The sequence below is a fragment of the Colletotrichum siamense genome (assembly GCF_013390195.1).
Source record: "Colletotrichum siamense strain Cg363 chromosome Unknown KSG_Cg363_contig06, whole genome shotgun sequence".
NCBI lineage: Eukaryota > Fungi > Ascomycota > Sordariomycetes > Glomerellales > Glomerellaceae > Colletotrichum > Colletotrichum siamense.
In genome coordinates this window covers 1238016-1258571 of record NW_023501019.1, presented here as the reverse complement: position 1 = coordinate 1258571, position 20556 = coordinate 1238016, and the positions used below count along the sequence as shown (strand labels likewise).

At 54.6% G+C, this 20556-nt stretch overlaps 5 protein-coding genes across 5 annotated transcripts; 3 read left to right on the top strand and 2 right to left on the bottom strand.

Annotated features, from left to right (window-relative positions):
- Positions 1 to 964: 964 nt before the first annotated feature.
- On the top strand, positions 965 to 2615 carry apdF-1 (Aspyridones efflux protein apdF; the record flags this gene model as incomplete). Its single annotated transcript, XM_036641197.1, has 4 exons — positions 965 to 1289; positions 1342 to 1375; positions 1424 to 2006; positions 2061 to 2615. 4 exons carry the CDS (start codon positions 965 to 967, stop codon positions 2613 to 2615), a joined length of 1497 nt encoding a protein of 498 aa, XP_036493895.1.
- Positions 2616 to 3458: 843 nt separating this feature from the next.
- CGCS363_v009347 (uncharacterized protein) lies at positions 3459 to 3818 on the top strand (the record flags this gene model as incomplete). The annotated part of the gene is made up of 1 exon (XM_036641196.1): positions 3459 to 3818. One exon carries the CDS (start codon positions 3459 to 3461, stop codon positions 3816 to 3818), a length of 360 nt encoding a protein of 119 aa, XP_036493898.1.
- Positions 3819 to 4179: 361 nt separating this feature from the next.
- Positions 4180 to 14474, top strand: CGCS363_v009346 (uncharacterized protein; the record flags this gene model as incomplete). Its single annotated transcript, XM_036641195.1, has 9 exons — positions 4180 to 4526; positions 4581 to 6397; positions 6520 to 8014; positions 8067 to 10798; positions 10866 to 12619; positions 12671 to 12764; positions 12827 to 12953; positions 13001 to 13640; positions 13698 to 14474. The coding sequence occupies 9 exons, from the start codon at positions 4180 to 4182 to the stop codon at positions 14472 to 14474; spliced, it is 9783 nt and encodes a 3260-aa protein (XP_036493897.1).
- A 690-nt stretch (positions 14475 to 15164) lies between these two features.
- On the bottom strand, positions 15165 to 18005 carry CGCS363_v009345 (uncharacterized protein; the record flags this gene model as incomplete). The annotated part of the gene is made up of 2 exons (XM_036641194.1): positions 15165 to 15806; positions 15909 to 18005. The coding sequence occupies 2 exons, from the start codon at positions 18003 to 18005 to the stop codon at positions 15165 to 15167; spliced, it is 2739 nt and encodes a 912-aa protein (XP_036493900.1).
- Positions 18006 to 19302: 1297 nt separating this feature from the next.
- On the bottom strand, positions 19303 to 20244 carry CGCS363_v009344 (uncharacterized protein; the record flags this gene model as incomplete). The annotated part of the gene is made up of 2 exons (XM_036641193.1): positions 19303 to 19806; positions 19867 to 20244. The coding sequence occupies 2 exons, from the start codon at positions 20242 to 20244 to the stop codon at positions 19303 to 19305; spliced, it is 882 nt and encodes a 293-aa protein (XP_036493899.1).
- Positions 20245 to 20556: the final 312 nt, after the last annotated feature.

The window sequence follows — 20556 nt, the reverse complement described above, 5'->3', positions numbered from 1 at the left end:
CCGTCAAACGTTTGTTGGGTGGCTGAAGGGGCCAACAAATGGGTCGGTCATGATGCGGTTGCTGCCATGGCTGAGTGATGATCCCGGCAAACGTTCATGTTAGGCGTCGATGTTTATCGGCTTTGGCGTCCACTTTGGAGCTGTGCGTTCTGCTTGGCCGCACGTCAGGCCTTGCAACAACGAAGTGAAGCTTGGGGGATGGCTGTGACGATGTAGTTGGGAGATGTCTCGGCCGAGACTTAGTCATCATCGATGATGTCTTCCGTTGGTCTGGCTTCAATTGAGGGATGGGCTTGGCCAGTGTGTGCCGTGCGGGCCGGGCCCTCGACCTGCCGGAACCGGACCCGGCCGATCCTCCGGCTATTGAACTGAGCGCTGGATCCGGTCCAATGCGGTCCAATTGCAGCAGTCTGCTGATGCACCACACCAACGGCTATTGAAAAAAAGACTGCGGGGCCCGCAAAGTCGACAAACCCCCGAGCAAGATTCTCACGTGCTGCTCTTTGCGCAATTTTGGGCAAGGATTTCCGACGGGTGAAATTGCAAAAGTCGAAAAATAACATGAAGCGTCGCTTCTGCGTCGCATCGGCGTCAAAGCTACCCCCACTCAGGGACCCCGACCCCGGCGTAGTGCTACTGTCGTTTATCTCAGAAGGGGACTAACCCCGGCCGAAACCAACCTGGCCGATGGCCGGTGGAAATGTTGACATGTCATGACTCAGGCGCCGCTTAAATAACCATGGGTGGTCGCGCGTCTGCCCTGCGGCTATTGTTTTGTATTGCTTGTTGGATGTTGATCAAACGCTTTTAGCAACTCGACATATCGCATGTATTGCGGAATTATTGTTATGATCAATTGAGTCGAATATTTTCTTTTGGACTGACGGAATCATGAAGCCTTGAGACTTGAGCCTTCCGAACGAAAACCCATCATTCACGCGCGCTCTTGGCAGCTAACGGGGCCATGGTCTCCCCTTCACCGCCGTCATCGGACCCAAGCCATGATGCCGAGAAACAGACTCCGCAGGTGACTGCCGTCCCCGGCAGCAAGGTGGAGAAAGGCGGGAAAGATGCAGAAAAACGCGGGGAAGCGGAGGAGCCTGCGTTTTTCTTGTCGCTGTCGTCCTCCTCCGAAGATGATGGGGCCGATGTGCCACGCGGCGGCGCCGCGGGTCCGAGGGCCGAACCTGAATCCGGAGGTGTGGACCGAGTCTTGAGTCGGGCGACTACAACGTCTAGCATCGGGGAAGGACCGCCGCCCGATGGGGGCGTGAAGGCTTGGCTTGCTAGTAAGTCGCTGACGGTCTCAATCTGGAGGTGTATTATGTTAACTTACGACAGTCTTCGGCACCCATCTCGTCATCATGAATACCTGGTAAGTCTCGTGGATCTTCTGCATTACAACCGTAGCTTACATCTTCAGGGGCATCGTGAACTCATACGGCGTCTTCCAACCCTACTACACCACTACCCTCTCCCGCCCGCCATCCGATATCGCCTGGATCGGCTCCTTCGAGGTGTTCCTCCTCTTCTTCATTGGCGCGTTCACTGGCCGGCTCACTGACGCTGGCTACTTCCGTCCCCTGTTCATCGCGGGCTTCATCCTTGTAGTCTTAGGGATGGTCACGACCTCTTTCTGCACACAGTACTGGCAGTTCTTCCTCGCTCAGGGTATCTGTATGGGCCTCGGCAATGGCTTTTTGTTCTGCCCTAGTCTCTCCACAGCATCGACCTACTTTGACAAGAAGAAGGCCCTCGCCCTAGGATTTGTGTCGATTGGTAGCTCGACTGGCGGTATGATTTACCCTAGCATGGTGAGGCAGCTGCTTCCCAAAATCGGCTTTGGATGGACCATCCGGGCGATCGCGCTGGTGCAAATGGTGACATTGCTCGTCACGTCTCTTATCTTGAAACCTAGAATCAAGCCGAGGAAGGCTGGGAGTCTGGTCGAGTGGGCGGCCTTCAAGGAGTTGGAGTACTCTTTCTATGCCCTTGGGTCATGGCTGGTAGGGTTCCCCGGGCGTTGTCATTGGTAACTGGATGCTGACCTAGCGCGACAGAACTACCTCGGCGTTTTCTTCGCCTCGTATTACATCGCATCGTACTCCCGCGACATCGTCGGACTCAGTTACACATCCTCGCTGAACCTCCTACTCCTTCTCAACGGCACCGGCGTGCCCGGGCGCCTCATCCCAGCCTACTTCGCATCCTACTACATCGGCACAGTCAACATGTTCATCCCCATGTCGTTCATCTCCGGCATCATGATGCTTTGCTGGCCGGCCGTGTCCTCCGTCACGGGGCTCTACGTCTGGACGACCTTCTACGGCTTCTTCACGGGGGCGATCCAGAGTCTCATGCCCTCCGGCATCGGCACGCTGACGGCGGACCCGAGGAAGCAGGGGACGCGGATGGGTATGACCTTCACGCTCATCTCGTTTGCGGTGCTCATTGGACAGCCCATTGCCGGCGCCATCATCTCGGCTGAGGGGGGCAAGTATACGGGGGCACAGGCGTACGCGGGGGCGTGTATGCTGGCGGGAATGTGTTTCCTCATCGCGGCGAGGATGGCGAGGGCCAGGAAGCATGGGAAGTGGTTGTGGATCAAGGTTTGAGAAGGTTCGTGAGGCATTTGCTGGTATGGCAGGTGCTCTTGTGATGGGAACCTAGAGTAAGAGCTAATGTAGCATTTCGAGAATTTCAGGTGATTGGTGTTGCGTTTTGGTGTCCTCATGGAGTCACCCTTCGTTCTTGGGAAGTTTGAGGCGGAACTGAGCAATGTCGTGTGGGTATGAAAGACAGGAAGACGTTGGAAGCCAGTTATTGGGCGATGTTGCTGTCTTTGGTTGTCATCATTTCTCGCCGTCGTCCCTTTTCGCCGTCGTCCCTTTTCGCCGTCGTCCCTTTTCGCCGTCGTCGTCCCTTTCGTCGTTGTCCCTGTTCGCCGACGTCTCTTTTAACTGCCGCTGTTGCTGCCTCTGTTATCTTCTCCGTTGTTATCCCATTTCTCTCGTTGGGTCGGCCTCCTGCATGGCCGTTGGTCGCCCGTTTGTCGACTTGGACAAGGCAGACAAGGGACCTACCCACCACACATCGGGAAGGCAGGCACCCTCCCAGGCTGCTCTTGCCTCGTCCCAGGAATAAAAGACCTGCTAGACAACATTGCACGCCCAAAAAAGCTCGAGGCACACTGGCAACAGCGGACTAAAGTGGGTCATCTGCCTTTTCAGCTTCCACACCTCTTTCTTCCCTTCTAACTTTTTTCTTCGCAGTTTGCCGCCTGGAGGCGCACCTTGTTGACTGCCGTATGACTCTCACGGGGAAATATTCGAGGGCCAGGATGGCCTGGGCTTCACAGAGAAACCTCTATGGCCACCTATGGGGGTATATGAAGAGAGCGCGAATCGCCAGGGGGCAGGCATCTCCCTCTTCACGCTGCCACAACCCATTACACCAAAATGCCGAAGCAATACTACATTCACTACCTCTGTGACCGCTACCTCAAGAGCGGTGACAGCCTCACCCAGCTCATCAGAGAAAAAGAGCATGATGTCTGCAAGTTTCGAAGCAAACGCCCTTTCCCTCAGAACCGCAACAAATTCGAAGAAGCATTGTTCTTCTGTCGCCTACTGGCATATGTCATCCTCCGCCGATACGGCCGTAATGATCCATCTCTTCTCAAAATATTCAACGAGTTCGAAGACATCGCCAAAGCATTCGAAAACAACGAGATGACCGACGACCAGTATCGCGAAGTAAACCGGTTGAACCATCCAAAGCAAGACAGCCTGTTGGCGGAACTCAAGGCAGCACTGTAGCTCGATGGAGCAGTAGTTGATGAGGGTGGTTTACTAGACATGTAGGGGGTGGTTGGAGTAAGGGGGACCTCTCATGTATCCCTGGTCATACAAAAATTCACAAAAGAATTCTTCACAAAATGAGCTTCCACACCTCATAGGGAACTTCCTCGACTTCACCTTCACCTTTTCTTTTCTCCCACACTTTCGTCGCGTCTTCACCACCACTCGATTTTCGTGTGTTGACGCCTTTTTGCGAAACACCTCTCATCTTTTCTGAAATTCCCTTCTCTCCCCTCAAAAAAACACTACACAGAAGCATACGACTCCAGAAGTCCAGATTCCCACAGCATCCCCAGCCGAGCGGCTGCAAACGCCCAAGATGGAGCCAGCGGCGGTCAACGACGCGCTTTTCAACCACTTGGTTTTGCCCGCTCAGCTTCCACAGCGCCAGGAACATGATCGACAGCTTCGTCTCGTCGAAGGTGCCCTCCTTGAGCGCCTCATCGGCGCCGCCACCATCATGAGCGGCAGCGAGGCAGACAACCCCTCCCATAGCCATTGGCAATCACTTCGCCAGACCCTTATCGCCTGCCAGCAAGTCAATCGCGCCGGAAGAATCGACAAGTCCAGCCTGGTGCGTCGTTTTCAGAACCTTGACCCTTCGGGGTGCCTCATTCTCCACGTCGAAAGTCAGAATGCTGGCTTGATCGTCCGCAGAGCCCAGGAGTGAGTGTTTGCACCCCAGCCATTACAGCTTCCACGTCGCTAACAATCGTTTAGCCCCATCTTCAAGGATTGTGTTGTATTTGAGGCCTTCGAAGCATCCCCCCGCAACGAAGACGTCTTGGCCACCAAGGCTGCCCTGGTCTGGGACTTTCCTGGCATCGCTGTTGCGGTGCCTTACACCACCTTCAGCGACGACGACTTTCAGACGAGCGTCGCGAGCTTCATTGAGCAGGCCTCGCTTGAGAACACCAAGACCTTTGCCGCCCACACGTTCAAGGCCGGCGCCATCGTCTACGAGTACCGCAACACCGGCGATCCGTCAATCATCACTTCTATGCTCATGGCAATTCTCGAGGAGAATGGCCGCAGGATTGCCCCCACCCTTTTGCGGAAGCGAGTACGGGACGACGTATGCTGGAACAGAGCTGAGAAACCCTGGCGTCGACTCCCTCTGTGGTTGGTCATTCGCGTCGGAATTCAGCGGTATCTCTCCATGGCATTGGATGCAGAGCCCGGTCGCCTAGAGTACAAGTTCTACATCGCCGTGGTCCTGTCCAAATTTCTTGACGAAGCGCCCAGCTACAACATCGGCATTGAGAGAGTGCACTTCCTGAAGAAAAAGATCTGCAGACGTCTGGTCAAGCTTGACCTCGACAAGCAGCGCTGCGTCAACGATTCCATCGTCTCTCGCTACGGTTTCCTCTTTGATTTCCTTGGACCCAAGTTCACCAAGTCCATTGAAAACTGCAACAGGGTCTTGAATGTCGCTTTGGCTCAAGAGAGGGCCTCGTTGCACAAACACATTCCGCTGCTACCGCGAAAGGCCGCGGATGCCGATCTTCGTTTGAGCCTTCGGATCAGCCGTGCTCATCTCCATAACGCCTTGGAACGATTCAAGATGCCTCGCCACCGACGAAGGCAGCAGACAAGGCCCAATGAAGGTCTTGCGGAAGCCGCCAAAGACCATCTCAGCCACTACGCCCAATCATACCACAAGCTGATTGATAGAGAGCTTGAGCTATCCCACTTGCCCGGAGAGACTTGTTCCGAAATCGCAAAGCGTATCACGGACTACGCCAACATGGCTGTTCCACTCTACGAGGGCAACCCCGAGCAAAAGAGTCAGATGATCTTGACAATTATGGAGATGTGGCAAAGGATGGACGCAATTGCCTGTCACTGGTTTCCCCTCCTTCAGGAATTCCACCCTGTCCTACATCCACAGATGCTCGATGTTCTTCTGCTGCCTCAGTATACCGATATGGCTCGGCTGAACACGCTCCAGCTCCTTCTTTCAGACCGTGTCAAGCGCGCAAATAGTGAACGTCGGAACATATTCGAAGACCCATCTCCAGGATGCTTCGGTGAGCGATACTACTCTGAATCAGCAGACGCGTGCAATTTGAAGCAGTTACACGAATCAATCGTGGAGGTGGCGGATGATTTGCGAGCTTCAAAGGAGTCTGAGTGGAAGAAAAAGAGCCAGAGGTACGACGATCTAATCCGCCAGATCGACACCAGTGTTTGCTCGTACCTGAGAGATGACTTCGATCTTTTGGGACGTGAGCAGCACGACCCAAATTGTCCCAGATGCTCCAAGATGTGGAGCGCCCAGAAAATGCGGATTGCCATCTTCGAGGACCTCCTTCCCTCGGACCCAGTCGTCACGCGAGCAACAGTCTTTGAGCTCGCCTGCCCGAAAGAGTTCGCAGTGTACCGCGAAACAACTTGGTGGATTCTCCGGCAACTAGCCGCACCATTCAATGACGAAGGAAACCCACCTCGTTGTTTGCTCAAGGACAATCTGCAGCTGAAGCCGTTCTTTGAGCCAAATCGGAGCAAAGTTGGCCTCGCATCTACCACCAAGCCATGTAAGTACCTTCCCACTATCAATGCCTCCGCCAATGGTTCACTCCCAATTTATGTTCTGCTGTGAATGCTCCAGAGGCCGGGCCTAACAATGAAGTCGCCATGCTAACCTAATTGTCGTCAGTCATTACCACACACTACACGTCAGTCCCATTTCCAGTAGAGTGGCAAGGAGGCCGCGAGGGTGTCTGCCGTCCAAATGGGATGAAGCTGGGAATGTTTGATGAAGGAACTTGCACTTGGCCCGGAAGACTCAAATTTCGTCCCACGTTTGCGCACCACGTGGCTTTGACACTCCCAAAGTCCTCGCCTTTCAGCAAACTGTTCGAGCAGAGATCTTTCGCCCCTGGTGCTCCTGGGCCATCCTCCTACGAGATCATGGCCAGCCAATCTAGCTGTCCCGCTGGCGTCAACGTTCATGAATATCTGGCGATGCAAACTCTGATGTCCGGGAAAGCACAGCGCTGGCTTGCTCTCTTGACCGAACTCGGATCCACTAACTTGAACTTCTCCAGCGAAGTTACTCTGCTGGTCGTTTCCAACCTTGTGTGTCAGAGCGGACCAGCCGATGACGATGGCATCAGCGGCAATGACACCGGCGGTGAACGCGGAAGAGATGTCCTGCGGAAAGTCCACAAAATATTTCGCGAGGAGCAATTCTGCGATCGGCTTGTGGAGCAACTCATCATTCGACTGGACAGCTTGGAGGCCAATTGGCGCGAGACATACCTGATGGACGTCGTCATCACCATCCTTTTGCGCACCCATACCCTCACTGCCACGAATCCGAATGCCTCGCTGAAAGCATTGAGTGCTCTCATTAGAGCACGTCAAATCTGTCTGCGCTGGGTGGAGATGCTACGAGCAGAAACATACAAAGAAAGCGACACAGAAGCAGCTCGAAGATGCCAGCAGTACGCTTTGTGGGCGGCAATTCTCTGCAAGAGAACATTCGTTATTCATCGCAGCCAGGCAACCCTTTTGGACGAGCTTTCTCTCCAAGCATACATCGAGTGCTGCATTACTGTGCAAGACAACCTGGTGGTAGAAGTCGGCGCCCTGCCCCAGGTGCTCCAGCATGCTGTTGTCTCCGACTTGAAACTGTCATATCGTCTCGCATCTTTGGTGTGCGCCTCCATCATCCAAAGCCCAGACGTCTTTCGGTTGGCTATTCGAGCTGTCTGGCCCGAGCCCGAAGATCGCCCCCGGCAAATCTACAACCTGTGCTCACAGCAGCCATCATGGGTCGCATGCGACATCCAAGAGAACGAAGAAGGCAACCTCGTTCAAGTTCACTACAATTACGTGCAAGGGCTTCTTCTGGTCGACAATAAGCCTCTTGGAAAGCTACCCAAAGCGCCCGAGCACATAGAAGTCCTCAACGAGCTCTTCGGTGATCAAGCCCTACTAACGTTCCCTTCCACACAAAAGGGGATGGACTACACGCTGTGCCTCACACCCCGAAATTATCGTGTCGACGTGGGATTCGAAGCCGGAAACATGATTGTTCGCGCCAGCAAAGGCAATCAAAATCTCCAACTCATTCCAAGAGAAGTCTTCCGGACAGAGACATCATGGGATCTTCCAGGACCGCTGTTGGACGACTGCTGGCATTGGCTGTAAGTCTCTGCACTCTTCCTCTTCCAATCTATTTTGCTAATGATATGATAGTGATTTGAAAAGCGGCAAAGTGTTCATCACTCACACCACCGACATCTGGAACATCCACCTTAGGAATTGGACGCTCGATGTGCATCGCGGAGTCTGCCAAAGATACCGAGGAGCAGCAGGATACGACAAAATTGTCGATACCTACAGCCCTCTGTTCAACCGTGTGGGCAGAATTTTCGATGGCTTCGAGCACAAGGGCCAGATCCTGGTGTATCAGCCAGCTTCAAGACATTTGGAAGTGGAGATCAGAAGACTTCAGCTTCTTTTCTATGTCAACCCTCGTCAGGTCCTCCAATCACCCCAGCTTGGTTCTGAGATCGATCTGGATCAGGACGCGGGAACGTGGTACGGGCTCGGTAGCAAGCTTGTCTTCCGGAACCCGCGTGATCCCTCACAGAGAAGCATTCTGGTTCCTGTGGGACCATTCGAAGCCAAAAGAATCGAAGGGAAAGACGTCATGATCGCTCGTACACACCCTACCGACATGTACGGTCGGTTCAACATCAATAAGTCCTTGGGAAGATTGGATTGCGCGGCGGAGCCCATGCTACTCTATATGAAAGCCTTGCTGCATGCCTACACGTCTTCTGTTTTTCCTGATCCCCTCACGGGAAGAACAGGCACAGAGGAAGCCCTTCAGTGGTTGTCTTCTGGGGTCTGTCAGCCATGGCAGGTTTTAGGATCTGCCCACATCAACCTGCTTGCCAAGATCGCTCACCTGAGCCCTCGTCATGAGTACTATCCGGAAGATCTCCGAGTGATGAAGACGGACATGTGGGACGACAGTGCTACTGAGAGTATTCAGCATGAGAGATTCAGACCTCTTGTTGAAAAGATCCTGTCTGTATCCGACGAGCTTCACACCTTCTCGCTTCTCACCTCGGAGACTAGCCTTGCTGCATTGCCTGCGCCTGGAGATGACCATCTACGGCATAGGGCTGAATCACGGAGACAAGCCTTTGAGCGATGCTTCGATGACAGGACTGAGCCAATTGGCATCTCTGACCAAAGGTATCGGTCTCGGGACTGTCCTTTGCCCTCCAATACCCGGCACTGCCAAACCCTAGAGATTGCTCACCTCATTCGAACCTGGCCAGAGCAGCTTTCGACAACATCATCTCTGTCCATTCAGTTGTCTATGGGTAGTATTGTTGGAGGCTTTAGAGAGGCTTACGACAGGGTGTCTCTCACTGATCGTCTGGGAGTTGACGTATTGGAGAATTGGGGATCTCTTGTCAAGGCATGCCGAGAGCAACAAAGCCCGTTCGCTTTGATGTTCGTCCTGGCGCCGATTGCCTTCAGCTTCAAGGTGGACATGTGTTTGATCAAAACGTTAGCTGCCTTTGCAGTTTTTGACGAACTGAAAGTTATCGAGCTTCCCATGTGGGAAAAGTACGAGAATTTCAGACCGAACCAGCTGCCTCAGCTGGACCAGTTGATGCGCATCATCGCGCTTCACAAGATGCCACCGCCAAAAGATGACGGGGAAGAATTGCAGCAATTTGCTAGCGCGAAGCAATTACGCAAGATGAGAGAACAGAGAGACGCCTGGGAGCGACGATCAGATGAGGATTGCAAATACTTGGCGAATTTCTTGCTGGCTCAATGGCCGTGCGAAGAACCAGGGGTTGCGGAACTTGCTAAATCACTGCTCATCGATGTGGGAGCTGCATTGAAACTTGTCAGGGTTGAATGGAAGCGACTCTACCAAAACATGGATCTTTCTATTCATCTGGATGCCGTACAAAACGTGTTGGATCGCAGACAGTCCGAAGTCGAGTACGAGGCTCCCGTCTTCATTGCTTCCGAGGAGCTCTTCGAAGAGCGTCTCCGAGGAGGCGAGATCTTGCGATTGAGAACAGATCTGCTGCAAAAGACGTTCCCAGCATTGCAAAGTATCGATTCAGAGTCAAGGAAGCCGAGCAACCAGCCTGCCAAAGTTGCAACCAAGACAACGCCTGCCGCGAACGAGGCCCGCCATCCAGCCCACATTCGGAAACCCATCACCTTGCCGTCCTCCAATGTCCGAAGCACCGGAACGAATGTTCTCGCCCCCAGCTGGATGTCTTCAAAGACCGCGCTCATTCCTTCCAGTGACTCGACAGCTGAGCTGAAGCAAATGGTCGCCTCGTTTTCTAAGTCCCCCTCGATGGTCCGCCAAAAGTACGGAGAGGATTTGCAAAGAAGTCTGGATGCCTTTGTGACCAGGAAACAGCCCAAAGAGTCCACAAATCACGAGCCAACTGCCTTTGTGGCGAGGGAGGCGTCCTTATCGCTAATGTCTATCCAGCGCCGATTCGAGAAGATTCAACAGGCTCTTGAGAAACCCGATGATACCCATTCATCACAACAGCTGTTTTGGCTCCAGGCTGGACAGTTGTGGCCTGCAATCACTCACATTACGCTATTAGAACAGCTGAGATCAACCGCGCAGCCCATCACGTTCGGTAAATATGCGAAAGAGACGTTGATTGACTTTGGCCTCGCGATTACGAATACGCAAAGAGACCTCAGAATCAATGATTTTGTTCGTCGAGGTGATGCTGGAAGGTACAAAGATGAGATGAGCAACCAGGGACATTCCAATTGGCAGCCTTGCGACCACCCAGATTGGCTGCTCTTGGAGATTGAAGCGAACCTTCTCATCCGCCCCGATCAGGTCGATGTAGCACTGGCTACGATTTCTCCCGCCTCGGGAAACAATTCCGTTCTTCAAATGAACATGGGTCAAGGTAAGCTGACTGATTATCTCCGCCTTCTTTCCATTCGTCGCTTAACAGCATACTAACTGTGTCTCAGGCAAGACATCCTGCATTATTCCAATGGTTGCCGCAGCGCTCGCCAATCGGCAGAACCTCGTCAGAGTGGTTGTACCAAAGGCTCTGCTCCTCCAGACGTCGCAATTGCTTCAAGGTCGCCTAGGTGGACTACTTGACCGTCAAGTGCGCCACCTTCCGTTTTCCCGACGAACACCCACCGAGGAGCATATCATTCGGGCGTACCACAGAGTCCACCGGACTATGATGAAGGAAGCAGGGGTGATGGTATGCCAACCAGAGCATAACCTTTCATTCATGTTGAGCGGATTGCAGCGCCTTCTTGACAACAGAGTTCCGGAAGCTGGTCCCATGATCAATGTTCAATCATGGCTTCGCACTCGGTGCCGTGACATTCTCGATGAGTCCGATCACACATTGGCTGTACGAACACAGCTCATCTACCCCTCTGGTTCGCAAACTACTGTGGATGGCCATCCTTCACGATGGCAAGTCACTCAAGCTATTCTACGACTTGTTGATCGTCATTCTTACGGGCTGACGAGTGCATTCCCCAACTCAATTGAGGTGGTTCGACGGCCTGGTGGTGGCTTTCCTCTGCTTTTCTTCCTCCGGTCAGATGTCGAGGAAGAACTCATTCGCGGCCTCACCGCTGACGTATTGAGAGGTACTGATGGGATCCTTCCGGTCCAAAGTCTGGAAGCTGCGGACCGTCTTGCGATTCGGGAGTTCCTCACAGGCAAACCCCGGGACGTCACTCTGCAGCGCATTCGTCAACTCTGCCCGGATCGTCCCGCTGTTCGTCAGACAGTCTATCTTCTGCGGGGAATTCTGGCCAACCGGATATTGATGATGACTCTGAAGAAGCGATGGAACGTCCAGTACGGTCTACACCCTCTGCGAGACCCCATCGCTGTGCCCTATCATGCGAAGGGTGTTCCTAGCGAGCAGTCTGAATGGGGACATCCAGATGTTGCTATTCTGTTTACATGCCTGGCTTTTTATTACGACGGCATCAGTGTCTCGCAGCTCACCCAGTCCTTGGAGCACCTTCTCAAGTCCGATGACCCATCGGCTGAGTATGACAAATGGACTCAGACCACCGAATCGTTTCCAGAGTCCCTCAAAGCATGGAACTCCATCAACGTAGATGATGATCTGCAGCTTGTCGAGATTTGGAAGGCTGTACGGTACAATATGACAACCATCGACTACTTCATGAACAACTTCGTCTTTCCCCAACACGCTAAGCAGTTCAGAGTCAAGCTTCAGTCCAATGGATGGGATATTCCATTATTCACGGTCGACACTCCTTCAAACAATGGAGACAGCCAAGAGATTTCCAGGGCTCTGACAACTGGATTCAGTGGCACAAATGACAATCGTACGATGTTGCCTTTGACGATCAAGCAGGAAGACCTTCCCGGCCTATCTCACACGAACGCTGAGGTCCTTACTTACCTTCTACATAAGCGATCTCGTGAGTGTCGCAAGATTGAAGGCGCCGGAGGGGAAAGAGCGACTGAATCAGACCTTTTGCAAGAACTCAGGCGTCGGGACATCAATATCCTGATCGATGCAGGAGCTCAAATCCTGGAGATGGATAATGTGACCCTTGCAAAGAAATGGCTGGAAGTTGACCAGCGGGCTTTAGCTGCTTTGTTCTTCGACGAACAGAACAAACCATGGGTTATTCAAAGAACTGGCCGAAAAACCCCACTACTTGCTTCACCGTACGCGGATGACCTGAGTAGATGTTTGGTGTACTTGGACGAGGTAAGATGACGGCCATGTCTTATGTTGGAATTTCAGCTGAAATGACTCTAGGCCCATACTCGAGGAACGGACCTGAAGTTTCCCCCTAGTGCTCGAGGCGCACTTACTCTCGGCCTCGGTCAGAGCAAGGACCATACCGTTCAAGGTGAGTGAAGGAACCTATCCCCTTGCTATGGTTTTGGAAAGAGGCTGACCCAACGGCAACAGCTGCAATGCGACTGAGACAGCTGGGAACTACCCAATCCGTCACGTTCTTTGCTCCACCAGAGGTATATCAGAGCATCCTGGATTTGCAGTCCAAACCTCTTGGCGCCACTGTCGACTCTCGCGACGTGTAAGTACATGGATACACACGCACTGGACCACACTGACCGTGCGCAGAATCTGCTGGCTGTTGGACAACACTTGCGATGGCATTGAGCAATTGCAGCCCCTCTACTACGCTCAAGGCATCGACTTTTGCCGGCGCATGCAGGCTACCGTTGAACATCCCGAGTTCCTGCGAGATAAGGCCCAAAGGGAAGACTACCTGGCCACAGTCAAGCAGAACGAGCAGTTCAGCTTGCAGCAGATGTACGAGCCCAAGCGAAAGGTGAAGGGCACCGGCGAGTTCCGAGCTGGTTCGAACCTGAAGATCAGATCTTTTGTCAAGGAGCTCAATACGAGACGCAAAGCATTCCAAGATACGGGTCGGGCTGTTCATGCCTCAGCTCTGCAGGAGGTCGAGCAAGAGCGAGAAGTGGCATTCGAGGTGGAGACTGTTCGCCAAGTCAAAAAGCCCCAGCACTACCCAGCGCTGTCGTTCCCGGGCCTTGCTCAAGATATTGAGTCGTTCGCATTGAACGGAAGAATTTCCGCTGGATCTCAGAGCTTCGTGCCAGTTCTCAAGTCGCTGGCAAAGACGGGTACAGGCAAAAAGTTCAAGGTTGCCGATCGATCAACACAGGCACGGCTGTTCGTTTCCACAGAATTCGAGCGAACGATCAAGCTCACCTTCGACTTGACGAACGATAATTTCCTGGTAAGTACATTCCGCAAAGCTTTCATGTTGGCGGCAGTTCTGACAAGTGATTTATAGCGCAATGTGAATTGGATTCTTTGGAGCGATGTCACTGGTGTCGCTCTCGTCGTTGTCCCCGAGGAAGCCGAGATGCTTCTGCCTCTTGTCAGAAACAAGGGCCCCAAGCATGTGACACATCTCATTCTATACTCGGCTCCCGTCACCCGCAAGATGCTTCATTTCAGCAAACTTGACTATCTCAGTATCCCGCCTCTTGCTAACGACTGGGAAGCGCCAATGTGGTTGAGGGTTGAGCTGGGATTATACGCCGGACGGCTCTACTTTGAGTGGGACGAGTATGCAGAGATATGCCGCCTGCTCGGTATCGATGAGACTTCTCTTTCCGAACACATGGAAGAGTCTTCTGATGAAGATCTGGAGAGGGCACAGCTTGACGGAGCAGTCGAATTCAAGCCGTCGGCCAAGCCAGCCAGGACTGGTCTGACACCTCGTCCGTTGACATTTTGCCAAGAATGGCTTGCTGCTCGACGCCGTGGTCAGGACTTTGTCTCTACCCCTATGGGTTTCATCGCCCAAGGAAAGCCTCTCCAGGCTACCCACCCTTTCTTCCGCAAGACTGATACGGAGAAGCATGACAAGCTCTTCGTCCCCATCTGTCGCCAGAAGGTCCAGCAGGATGCAGATGATCAGCCTCTGGATGATTACGGTCTGGACTACATGGGCGAAAATGAGAATGCAGACAGCGATGCTGACGACGACGAGATCGAGTACAACGAGTCGGAGATGGGGAGCGATGGCGAGGACCCTCAGGTGGAGTCGGATTCGGAGTATTGAATTAGTCGGATGGGATACTTGCTCAGAATGTTGCTTAATCTTCCGTGTCAAGGGATGGCAACGTGGAATGTTCTTTCATTGGTGTTCGGATTACTTCTGTATGATACCACTTGCTTGCTAGCTCAGATCGTCAAATTGTCTTTGTTTTCATACTTCGTGGTTCTTTCTGGTCAGCCCACTTGTTCAATACTAGTGATGACGGGCAGTATGATGGCTGTGATGGATCAGCAGGCGATCCTGAATTATTGTTTGCTTTCCACGAGAACTTGGGGACTTGGGTTCCTCAAAACAGTCTGTGTCTCACTTACAAGGCAATGATTCTGCCATTCCACGCGGAAAACAAGGCAGAACGGCGAGGCACTGAAGGAGGAAGATCAAGTCAAGAGGACCTAGAAGTACGGCGCGAGAGGAAGACAATGTAGGATGACGAAGTAGGAATACGAAGCAGGACGACGAAGAAGAGGACGAAGAAGGACGACGAAGGACGACGAAGGACGACGAAGGACGACGAAGGAGAGAGACAACAGAAGCAATGGACCTCCAAAACAATTCATTTGACATGCTAGTAACATACATCAGGTAGGTGCAAGTGGCCCATTTCCTCCTTTCTCATGTTCCGACTTCCGCGAGTCTCCCAAGAAATCCTTCAAATCATCACTGCACAGTCGTACCAATCACCCTCCCGCGAGATCAAAGGTGCTTGGTGACCCGAGACGGCTTCAAAAGCCTCATGCCCAGCGACGTCCAGTACCAGACCGGGCCATTGTCGATGGTGACAGCGTCTACTCCAGTCTGCTGGCGACAGGCAGCGGACTCGCAGTCGTTCTTGCTCCAGCCGACAAGGAGGTCGTCGGCCCACCAGGTGCGAGGCTGGCCATCCACGCGAAGTGTGACTGTGATGGAGCTCAGACCAGAGAAGCCAGTGGCCTTGAAAACGGTGAGAGGGCACTCCTTCATCGCAGGGCAAGAAGGCACCCAGGCAGTCTGGCTGGCGAACTCCGTCTCGTTGCTCTGTGTAGCGTTCCACTGGTAGCCCGTGAACGTGAACTCGCAGAGCTGGCCGGCGATGCGAGAGTCGCAGCCGAGATTGATGCCGTAGAAGTCGAATTGGAAGCACGGAGATGATGCCGTCTTGCCCATGCCAATCTGAGCGGTGTCGCCAGAGAACCCAGATGTGTTGGAGTTGGAGAGCATGGGAGGCACGAACTCCACAAGGCGGCCGCCAGAGGAGGGCAGGTACGGGTCCGAGGGGGGAGGACCGACGAGGAACCCCTTCGTGAACCAGAAGCGGTGGTAGGGGTTGTAGACGGGGCCAACCGAGAGGTCATCAAACTGCAAGTCTTGTCAGCAATGGCCAAGGACGCCGGACGACAATGGCGGCAGAGACGACGCCGGACGACGCCGGACGACGATGGAGACAAGGACGAAACTTACGTCCAAGGACAGCGTCCCAACCTCAGTGGTACCCGTGCACATGGGGGTCGCGGCCGAAATGGGGGCAGTTGCGTTCAGGAAGGCGCGACGCTCGAGGGCTCCTGCCGTTGCGGTTGGCGTGGTCGTAATTACCTGAACCAGGGTGCTGAGTACCAGCGAGCTCTGGACGTTGCCACCGGCACTCACAATGACGCTGGCGCTGGCGCTGGCGCTGGCACTGGCACTCGTACTGGCGCTGGCGCTGGGAGGGCTGCCACCCGCGGCGTTGCCTGGGTCTGCCGGGCTCACAGTGATGACCGAAATGGAAGTGACCAGGGACTCGAATGGGAAAGAGTAGGTGGTTGTGGCTTCCGAAATGACGTTGACCAGTGTGCTTGTCAGCAGAGAAGAGCTGGTCTCTGTGGAGCTGGGTTCTGCGGAGCTGGGTTCTGCGGAGCTGACCAAAGTCGGCGCGGGTTGCGGTGCGAGGGTCGACGTGCAAGAGCTGGTGCTCGCTGCGCCAGGCTGATCAGAGCCAACGGCAGTGGCAGCGTCAGTTGGAGCAGCAGTTGCGGCCGCATCGGTCTGGGCAGTGGGCCACAATGTGACCACAGAGGGAGAGCCGAGAGGACCAGGAGAAGCAGTTACTTGCGCTGGGTCGCTGTATCCCCCAAGAATGCTGCTAGGAGCAGAGCCAGCAGGGACAGTGACCGTCACAGGTGCTGCGCCAGCGGGATCCTGAGAGCCGGAGCCAGCATCTGAGCCAGACCCAGCCGGGACGGTGACAGTGACAGGCGATGCATTGCCAGGACCCTGAGAAGCAGAGTCTGAGCCAGAGCCGGAGCCGGAGCCAGCTGGAAGGGTGACTGTGATCGCAGAAGGAAGGCCAGCTGAAGGAGACAAGTCGCCATAGCCACCAGGAATGGAGTCGCTCGGAGAGACAGTCTGACTCAAGATCGAACCAGGGCCGCCCGGAACACCTCCGGCAGGAGGAGTGTCAGAGGTCATGAAGACGGTGACAATTGAGCCAGCTGGAGAAGAGGCGCTGGGCTGAATGACGGTGATGGTGGAAGGGCCGACAGGAACAGCTGGTCCGGAAATGCCAGGAGACGAGGGGTTCGGCTGGATGACAGTGATCGTGGCAGGGCCAGATGGAGAAGAACCAGGGGCGCCAGGAGGCTGAATGACAGTGACGGTGGCAGGGTCAGACGGGGCAGAACCAGGAACACCAGGAGGCTGAATGACAGTGATGGTAGCAGGGCCAGATGGGGAAGTACCAGGCGCGCCAGGAGATGCCGGAGGCTGTGAGACACCAGTCGCAGGAGGTTGAGGGAATGTGAGAGTGAGAGTGGCGATAACAGGAGTGCCTGCCGTGGGGTCCTGAGCACCTGCCGGCATAGTGTAGGTGGTGGTAACGACGGTAGCAGGTGGAACACCATTGCCAACGCCCGGGGGGAATGAAGAAAGAAGCGTCTGAAGAGAGTAGGAGAGACTGCCATCAGGGCCCGGGACCATTGTGGGAACGACAACGGTGCTAACAGAGCCACCGCCAACTGGAGCCCCAGGGGTATTGCCAGAGTCCGTCGCAGAGGGAAAGGTGACGGTGAAGCAGGTGACGAGAGCGTCGACTGTTGGAGTGCCTCCCAATCCAGGTCTGGTGTTGTACAGAGTGGTGCCGAAGACAACGACGCCATCAGAGTTGGTGCCAGGGTCCGTAGGGTTCCAGGGGAAAGAAGGAGGAGTCTGTCCAGCAGGGAACGTGTAGACTGTGGTTCCTTGACCATTGCCTCCTGGAGCGCCGGGGGTAACTTGGCCGCCAGGGAGGGTGGTAGCAGGAGGATTGCCATCGACGTTGCCGGGGATGCTGGCGATTGAGGAGTCGGGAGTGGGAGCGATGTAGACAGTGGACGTGATGACGGGGCCAGACTCCCAGGGCTTGGGGCCTGTGTACTGAGAGCCGCCAGCAGGAGGGGTGTAGGCGTCAATGGTGATGGTGGTAGGAGGGAGAGAAGTGGGCTGGGCAATGACGGGGATGTAGACGGTCTGCGTGAGGGTAGGGCAGGTTGAGGCCAGGGCAACGCCCAAGGCCGCGAGGCCGCCGATGACTCGGGCTCGCATGTCGACGAAGACGCTGAAGGACGCTAAAGGACGACGAAGGACGAAGAAGGACGCCAAAGGACGAAGACAAAGGACGAAGACGACAGAAAAGACAGAGACAAACGAGGGCGGGCGCCAGAAATGAAGGATGGGATGAAGAAGAGAAGAAGTCGGAGGATGATGGGGGAGAGAGGGGGTTTAAATAGATGGGAGACGGGGAGTGATCGAGGAGCAGAGGCAGAGGCAGAGGCAGAGGCAGGAGGGACCTCCTTCCTCGATCTCACAGTTTGAAAGTTCTGGGAAGGAAGCTTTCGGGTCACGGGAGGAGCGCACTGCAGTTGCCAGCCTCACACTCTAGATGGAAGGCACGGCGGGGCACCTCATACGAAGGACGTGAGCCGGGCAAGCACCAGATCACAGAAGGAGAGAAGAAGGTTGGGCATGGATCATGTCAAACACCAACGAAAGCCAGAGCACATAATCACTGTAGGCCGAAGAGCCGATGGAGACGAGCATATTTGGGTATGGAACACTTCGTCCATAGCAGATATGTCGTAGCCATCGGTCATGATCAAATGCGGCACAATATGGCGTCCTCCAGAGGCACACGAAGTCCTCGTCGGTCTGACCATGCGACTGCCCATTGAGGATTGCAACTGCTCTCCGGGAAAGGTTGGCAAGTACCTGTTGCTTCATGTGACTGTGAGCAGAACCGCCTGGAATCGTTCGGTCAGTCAGGTGGCCTGGTTTCGAAACCAGTGGGGCGAGAGAGATCGTTGCCTTCCGCAAGTTGAACAGTTGTTGAGGGAGGCACGACTTCCGTGGGAAGGTCCTCGCCTCACCAGTCCCATGGACTCACCGTATCGCAAGAGAAGCGGGCAGGAAAGAGGTGCGCAAAGGGGAACAGGTTGGTCGGGGTGGCAGCCGCGGCGAGGCACATGCACTGTACCCAAGTCAAGTCTGGGAAGGAGACAAGTCCGGTGCCTTCCCAGGCAAGAGCTGCTCCCCACTTCCTTATCAGCCATGGAACAGGCTGGAATCTGGCCTTGGTAGGAAGAAAGGACAAATGAGGCGCCAAGGCAGGAAGAGAGATAGAAGGAGAGAGAAACGCTTTTGGGCAGGGCAAGTCACGTCGTGGAGGAAGGAGGGAGGAAGCAGGAGTCCGGTGTTCCAGGGTTCGGTGAGTAACTGGCGATGACGCCGCCGATGAGGTGGGTTGAGCACAGAATGGCTGCAGGAGGGCTGTGGCAGAGGCTGAATGGAAGTCAATTGATTGCTTGCTTGCTGTTAATCAAAATAAGAAATGTACTTCTCCGGTCTAGACCGGGTCATCCTCGTAGGGAGGCGGCGGCGGCAACGGCTCTCCAACCAAGCTCTCCACAGCCTCCCTCCTCTTCTCGTCCTCCATTCTCGCCGCCCAGAGTGCCGCGCCCGCCGACGTTGTGAGCAGGAAGAAAAAGGACAGCACCGGCACAAGCTCAAGAAGCATGGCCACCGTGCCGAACCACACGTACTCCCACGTCCTCGACTGTATCTCCCTCTTCGACTCCTTCTTGCTCAGGCCCCGCAGCTGGAACCATCTGTAGTGGGCAAGCTTGCCCAGTCTCGTGCCCGTGATGATGATGAACGCCGGCGTGCCAACCACCGGGATGAAGTTGAGGGGGAGGAACATGATCAGTTCGATGATCTGCACCATGCTCCAGGGCGTGTAGATGGCAGAGGTCGTTGGCTTGCCAAGCATCTTGACTGCGGTCGGGGCGTCGGGGAAGAGAATTCGGTGCGGGGCTACAAGATCGGTATGGGACTCCTTGATGAGGGTGGCCTAGCACGCATCGTTAGTTTTGCTTGGAACTGCCCACTTTGGCTTGAGTGGAAGACTCACATCGAAGACGTCGACTCGGCATTCGTCGACAAAGAAGCCCTCAAACAGACCCTGGATAATCACCACTCCCTCTCCTAGGACGAGCACTACCGCGTTGACCCATGCGCCCCAGCCGTGGAAGATGGCCAAGAACGCGAATTGCGGCAGGAAGGCAAACGTGAAGAGTATGAAGTATACCAGGAAGGATATGATGGAAAGCGGTAGTAATCGGCTGAGGAAGAGCGGGTAGAACTCCTTGTTTCGCAGGAAGTACCAGATACCGCGCAGAGGGTACGACGCGGCGATGCCGGCGCGCGTTAGGTAGCTGACCGGTCGCTCGACAGGGCGAAGAACGACATCGACGCGTGATGACCACGCCGATTGCTGTGATTCTGGCATTTTTGTATCGGCCGTCAGGCTCGAGGGGTGTTGTAGGAACGAGGTCGTCGTCGGTTTAAAGTTCGAAGTTGTTCCTGCAATCGCTTGGACGCGACTCTCGCTGGAAATGAATGCGCAAATGGCTGCCTACGTCATCCAACGCGGCGTTCTCTGATTGGACAGCGATGTTGACGTGTCCCACTCCGAAGTGCAGGGAAGGCCTTGTTCAAGCTTGGGGAACCCCGCGGTCGCGACGATCATTTGGTGGCGCACAGCTTGTCGGGAGCGCCAGCCACCAACGGGCCACTGCCAGCCAACAGAGCCGAGCTGAAA